General features: G+C 46.2%; 1 protein-coding gene across 2 annotated transcripts in view; it reads left to right on the forward strand.

Annotated features, from left to right (window-relative positions):
• Nucleotides 1-341: 341 nt before the first annotated feature.
• The window catches only part of LOC122250987 (uncharacterized), an 81,871-nt gene continuing 74,791 nt past the window's right edge, over nucleotides 342-7,421 (forward strand). For both annotated transcript variants that reach the window (XM_086547702.1, XM_086547703.1), the window contains exon 1: nucleotides 342-4,547. In XM_086547702.1, the coding sequence (XP_086403828.1) occupies nucleotides 940-4,547 (3,608 nt within the window). In that variant the 5' untranslated portion in view covers nucleotides 342-939. The remainder of the gene's footprint in view (nucleotides 4,548-7,421) is intronic.

Consider the following 7,421-nt stretch of genomic DNA (forward strand, 5'->3'; position numbering starts at 1 on the left):
TTCGAATGGGCAACAGCAGTATGAATTATCTATATTGATTATTCCATCTTCTTAGATGGCCATTGCTACAGTGCCAACCAAGGTCACTGTAGCAGTAGTTTTCTTCTAACATATATATAACAAAATTGAATGAAAAGAAAAGGATTCGATGTCATATGATATTCTTTTGACAAGTGAACTTAGCTTTATTACATCACACCGAGCATTCTTGGAAGAACAAGAATAGTATTTTTTGAAGAGCCCGAACCCGCGGCCTGTGATCGAGCGAGGAATGTGGCTGCCACAGGTGCCATCTAGCGCCACTTAGTGACATTATGCTTGGCGGAGCCGCCTGGTCACCGCATGCCTTAGTTGCCTCCCGCGCTCTCAGAGGTACACACGCTCGTTCATCCACGTTGCATTTATTTAAGTGTTTGTTTTGCTTCAACCCTTATTTTCAGAAAGAACAGAAAACGAAGTTGTAATTTCCCCAGTGCAAGAGGATTTTACTCACCTGCGTAGTCTTCCAAGATAGTTTACTCTGAGGAATCGGTGGAAGAAGGTTTTTCTTGTGTGTTATAAGTGCACGTTTACCGCAAAGTGGTCAATTTTAAGATAACCTTCTGGTTAATGACATCAGATTTAAAGGATATTGTTTTCCAGCCCAACCTACAAACGCGGTTCCTCCTATAGTTTATGTACTGGAAAGAAAAGGTTGATGTGCAGATTGAATAACAGATAAAGAGATCACAAAACCGGATTGATCAAGTGTATATCAGTGCAGTAAAATAAAACTGTGCCACTTACAGTTACTGTCTTGTTCTGTCGCACCACATTTCTCCTAATTTTCTCGGAGATTAATATTCTCAAGATAAACAGGAGTGTATGTCTATTTGTAAGGAACATGACGACTTAAGATGGGGCTGAGTGTCGACCCAATGTTGATACCTAGTGCCTGTGATGGCTGACGTGTTTATAAGCGAACCAGCAGGTTCCCTCTCCCCCATTGTGTCCCGCAATGTTCCTGAGGGAAGAGGGAGCTCGACCATTATGTCATCCTCGAATAGGCAGGGAAGGAGGAACAGGGTGAGAAAGGTAAAGGGAACAGGGGAGGAACCGGGAGGCATTCGCGGCCCCAGCACACGGGCGAACAGAGGGGTCGCAGAGGCAAGGAGAAGCAAGGTCGGAGGTTCATCTTTGGAGGAGAAGCCGCCGTTCAAAGATTATCTTGCTCAACAGAGGCAGAGGCGGCTTCAGAGGCTCAAAGGCAAAGGCGGTAAACCAAAAACAGAAAAGGAAGAAAAAAAGGACGATGTGGTGGAAAGTGAAGAGAAACTCACGAGGGGAGATTCGGCTGGCAGCAATGTAAGTAAAGATGAAGGGATACATAGTACGGGAGAGAAAGATGAGGACGCCGAGAACGAAGAAAAAGATGGAAGCCAAGAAACTGAAGTCACGAACGAGGTGGACGACGACGAAGGGCGAGGGAGCATAAATGACGACAACGAGCTTCCAGCGCTCCCAGCGGAGGATGGGGGGGAGGCAGGCGTGGACGGTGCCGGCGGCGCAGACCAAGAGCAACAGCCTGGCGACGACGAGCATGAAAAGACCTTCAGCCAGGAATTCAGCCAAGAGGATGACGGCGGCTACACCGGAGGCAACCAAGATGTCCTGTCTGAGTTGTCTACCAGTTACGGAGGCGTGGAAGCCTTGAGGATCAGGGACGGTTTTGAGGGCAAAGACCTTGAGGACGCTAATGGGTACCATGGCGACATGGACGAACCAAACTCTCTGGCTGCAAGTTTCCGAGACTCCCTAGCCCACTCGCACGACGAAGGGCTCGGCACGACGGCTGATCTGTCGCTGCTCAGAGACAGGCTTGAGGACGCGCTGGCGGGGACGGGGGAGACCCAAAAGGACGCCGAAGAGGAAGCCAACGAAACCGAAGGTGGGGAGGAGGCTACGGTGGCCGAGGGCGACGAAGCTGCCGCTGATGAAGCTGAACTTGAGGCTGACGGAGAGAAAGAAGTAGTTGATGAAGTTGACGAAGAAGCAACCGCGGAAGAGGGAGAAGTAGCAATGGCTGAGGGCGAGGAAGCAGCGGCTGAAGGCGAGGTAGAGGCCACCACTGAAGGGAATGAGGAAACAATTGCTGAGATTGAGGAAGGGGAAGCGGTTGAAGGCGAAGAAGCTACAGAGACTGCCGTACCTGCCGGAGACGAGGACGAAATGCCAGCTGATGAGGATGAAACTGCTGGGGAAGCAGCAACTGCCGAAGATGAAGAAACAGCAGTTGCTGAAGGAGAGGAGGTAGAAACAGCTGAAGGTGAAACAATGGATGCTGAAGTTAACGAAACGGAAACTAATGAAGGTGAAGAAGAAGCAGTTGCTGAAGGTGAAGAAGTAGTTGCAGAAGTTGAAGAAACGGCAAGTGCTGAAGTTGAAGATGCAGCAACTGCTGAAGGTGAAGAAGAAACTACTGAAGGTGAAGATGCAGCAACTGCTGAAGGTGAAGAAGAAACTGCTGAAGGTGAAGAAGAAACTGCTGGAGGTGAAGATGCAACAACTGCTGAGGGTGAAGAAGAAACTGCTGAAGGTGAAGATGCAGCAATTGCTGAAGGTGAGGAACCAACTGCTGAGGGTGAAGAAGAAACTGCTGAAGTTGAGGAACCAACTGCTGAGGGTGAAGAAGAAACTGCTGAAGTTGAGGAACCAACTGCTGAGGGTGAAGAAGAAACTGCTGAAGTTGAGGAACCAACTGCTGAGGGTGAAGAAGAAACTGCTGAAGTTGAAGATACAGTAACTGCTGAGGGTGAAGAAGAAACTGCTGAAGTTGAGGAACCAACTGCTGAGGGTGAAGAAGAAACTGCTGAAGTTGAAGATACAGTAACTGCTGAGGGTGAAGAAGAAACTGCTGAAGTTGAAGATACAGTAACTGCTGAGGGTGAAGAAGAAACTGCTGAAGTTGAAGATACAGTAACTGCTGAGGGTGAAGAAGAAACTGCTGAAGTTGAGGAACCAACTGCTGAGGGTGAAGAAGAAACTGCTGAAGTTGAAGATACAGTAACTGCTGAGGGTGAAGAAGAAACTGCTGAAGTTGAGGAACCAACTGCTGAGGGTGAAGAGGAAGCAACTGCAGAAGATCAGGAAGCAGCTCCTGAAGGTGAAGAGGAAGCAACTGCAGAGGGCGAAGAAACAGCAACTGCAGAAGGCGAGGAGACAGAAGCCGCTGATGGCGAAGAAGGTGAAAGTGTCGAAGCAGTAACCGTTGAAGGTGATGAAGAAGAGACTGCTGAAGGTGAAACAGTAGAAACTGCAGAAGACGAAGAAGCAGCAACTGAAGAAGGCGAGGAAGCCGCAACTGCTGAAGGAGAGGAAGCCGCAACTGCTGAAGGAGAGGAAGCCGCAACTGCTGAAGGAGAGGAAGCCGCAACTGCTGAAGGAGAGGAAGCCGCAACTGCTGAAGGAGAGGAAGCCGCAACTGCTGAAGGAGAGGAAGCCGCAACTGCTGAAGGAGAGGAAGCCGCAACTGCTGAAGGAGAGGAAGCCGCAACTGCTGAAGGAGAGGAAGCCGCAACTGCTGAAGGAGAGGAAGCCGCAACTGCTGAAGGAGAGGAGGCAGCTGAAGTGACAGCTGCTGAAGAAGCTACGGCTAGCGAAGGAAGCGAAGAGGCCAAGGCTCCCGAGGGTGAAGGGGAAAAGGAAGACAAGGAAGACCAAGAGGAGATCGAAGAGGTCCCGGCCCTCGCGAAGATGCCCGGCCGGTTCCAAGGCCGGAGGCCCACGAGGCCCGGCCAGCCTGGGACCTCGACGTCTCGAAGGCCTCCCTCGAAGCCGCCTCTGAACCTGGGTAAAGTGGCAGCCAACAGAAAGCCAATCTCATGGAGGCCGACGCCGGTTCAAACGTCAGCGCGTCCCGAAAACGCCAAGCCAAGACACAAGGTTCCCGTTAGGAGGTTCCGCCCGAAGAAGGTACCGGAGGTGAAGGATAAAGACGCAACGGCACCGAAAGAGGAACCGCCTGCTATAGTGGAGACGGCGGCCGAACCCGGGCAGCAGGAGGAGTCGGCATCTCAGGCGAGCCAGGAGGAGTGGCAGGGCAGTCAAGCCTCCCTGGCCACCCTGGACCTTCCGCCCGTCAACGTTAGCCTCGACGGAGAGTCAGACAGAGGTGCGTTCGACACACAGAGGTCTATCGGAATGGAGTCCATGCCAGAGACTCGAGCTAAGGACGGATTTCATTCCCTAGACTATGAGAGCGGCAGGCCCAGGACCGCCGGCACGAAGAACAAGTCTTCGAGGACAAGTACGCGAAGAAAACGGATCGGTGGCAGACAGACCTCGAGCTTAAAGAAGTCTTCGGAGTCAATAAACTCGGCACCTGAGATCACAGGCGGGAAAATGCCGACCACAAGCGAGGTCTGGGTGCCCGAGGAGAATAAGCTTTATGTGTACACGTACAGCTCCCAGCCGAGGCTACTCCACGTGCGCAAGATGGCTGCTGGAAGGGTGGCCACCACCAGCCAGTATGACCAAGATCCCAACTCTTCCTTTAGGCTAAAAATAAGGTAAGATAATTACGTGATATCACCGCCGGTGCTTTCGACCAGTTTTAGATATTAGTATCTCTTATCTTCACGATTACTAGAATGACGCATAAATATGTTACATTGAATCTATATGTTATCCACAGTAGAATTATTCAGCCTGTGTACCAACATGTTTACATCTTGTGTTGAAATAAGATTCATTAGCGATTGTCTCATACAGTTTGTCTTTACTCGTCTGAATCAGCTTTTTTAAGATGGAATTAAAATGTAATGTAAAAATGAATGAAAATTACAGATGTATGAAATCGTCATGCATGAACTAGATTTGGCAGGATAGTGCGTAACAGGGCACTCACCCCATTTTTTTTCATGATCGATGACCTCATAATGAATATTACAAAATGTCTACTTAGTGTTGCGTAACACCGCATTTACCTCGATTGAGGGTGAGGATTATATTCTAAATCTGTGTTATATCTGCCCAAAGAGAAGAAACTTATAAGAGACTTTAAATCTTAATAAGCTTATTCAGCACCTTTTGGATAATTCTTTCTGACACACCGTAAGCAAAAAAGTATCTATTCTAATCCTATACCGAAACCAAAGAGCATATGCACCAACACATGGATATGTGCACAGAGAAATCTTCATAGTAAGCGTCATTATCACATGTCTCAATAATCGAGTATTTTCTACATACCTCCTTATTTGTATAATTTTTTCTTAACCTTTTGATACACCTCACACCAAATTTTAATGGTTTCGTTCATAGAGAAGTTATATAAAACAATTCTGATACCTAAAACATGAATCTACATTCTGTGTGTATTTGGCAAATTTCGGAAATCATACTAGTGAAAATCATACACACACACAAACACACACGAGCGCGCATGTGTGTGTGTGGCCAAAAATGCGTTTTCAGATTAATGCACATTATCCCATCTACCCATAAAACCCAGCAGTGACAGAGACGAACCTCCGTCTCCAACCAACAGTACTTCGGGTCAATAAAGTCATATGTCGTCCTGATGCGTAGGTCCAAGATCCCGTACTGCCACAACAGGGAAAGGGCATTCACGTTGATAGGGGACGGCTCATTATCCCAGCGTATAATGAGGAACGAAATTGGCACGATAAAGGATTATGGCGTCGGGGTGGCAGCGCAGGGAATGGCACGCTGGGGAGGAGGGAATATATGATTTGAGTAAAATATGAATATTTAGTGGAACAGACAACTAGATGTTGCATAATGTATGATTGCATTGCATTATTATGTTTGAGCAGAATAAGTCACTTCTTTGAGGTGTTCTGACAATCGAGGTTTAGAGGGCGCGAGTACATAATTCGAGTGATTCACCTAATTCTGAAGTAAAATCTATTCCATTAATTTCGTCCGGACATCGCACTATTTCAAGTCTAGTCACACCAGGTTACCAATATTGCATTGCCAATACCCTACACATGACCTTCAATGAAAAATGACGGAGAACTCCCTTGCCCTAAAATGCGCCATGACTTGCGACCTCAAGTGACCTCGTTGCCATTTAACAGAGGGGAAAAAAGAGAAAGAAAGAATGGAGGGAATCAAGAACAAGGTCTTCCCCTCTTTCTCCTCCGTGTTCCCCTCGATCTCCGAGAAGGGAAGTTAAATGTTCCCCTCATTACAGGTGACACGGGGAGAAAGGGTGGGAGAAGAGGGCAGGTGTTGTGACAGGGTTGGCCAAGGTCGCATTAACCCTCGTGGGTGATTCGTTACATATAATATAATGGCGGGGTACATGGTGTTATATGGTGGGAACGAGGATTGAAAAGAATCAAGATTGAGTACGTGGGTAGACATGAAAGTAGGGCAGTGAAGGGATGAGTAGCTGGTGTATATTCATTTGCCTATGCTTGTAATGAATATTGCCATTACTATGAATCACTTGAATACTATAGTAACGAAGAAAGAATCAGGATATTTCGTATAAGAATCAAACCACGCGCACAAGGAAGCAGCCAACCAGACCATGACACCATGATATTATTTCACTCACGATCTTTGTAAGTAACGCACATATGACACTTATTAACTCTCTAGGATGATATTATTTAAATAAGTAAAATCGTAGTTAAACTTGAAAAAATACTCTTTCATTCTACGTACTGATTAATACGGGTATATATATCATCTGTCTTACCTTGAAAAAGAAACACGCACACACACACACACACACACACACACACACACACACACACACACACACACACACACACACACACACACACACACACACACACACACACACACACACACCAGCGTTATTTGTGCAGCTATATCTAAATGGGTCAGTCACTTGACTTTTGACAGATTAACAAGGATGGAGAGCAGCATGGTTCCTTTCTAAAACATCTATAAAAAAAAACAGTTTTAACTAAATGCACAGTTCCAAATAATTAAAGAAGGTAGATTAAGGAACTGCGACTTCGTCAGTGAAAGGTTTACTTCACTGAAGGTGCATTTTTTTTCCTTTTTCATTCTTCATTCCAGTTATCAAAGAACTTACAGCAAGTGTTATTACATTCATGACAGTAAAATTAATGTGGGTGATTTGGTGTCATTCCGAAAGATATCTGGAAGTCTATTTTTCTTCTTTTCTTTTATTAGATGTGATTAAAAAAATAACAAGCGCAGTTGTTAATGCGACCTTGCTGCAATTGTCCGCTTCACCTCCCACTTTAACAGGTCATTAAGTATGTTTGTTGTTTGCTTATTAAAGTCTAAACCTTTTGAAATGCCATTTAAAACAGAAAAAAATATATGTTAGGATTTTTACTTTTAGGTTTAACCAAGGAATATCTCATACCCTGTTTAACTCAGATTAAATTTGAAAACTTGAAATGAAGAGG

This window comes from Penaeus japonicus, unplaced genomic scaffold, assembly GCF_977035675.1.
Source record: "Penaeus japonicus unplaced genomic scaffold, GWHDUDI00000001_assembly GWHDUDI00000019, whole genome shotgun sequence".
Classification (NCBI taxonomy): Eukaryota; Metazoa; Arthropoda; class Malacostraca; order Decapoda; family Penaeidae; genus Penaeus; species Penaeus japonicus.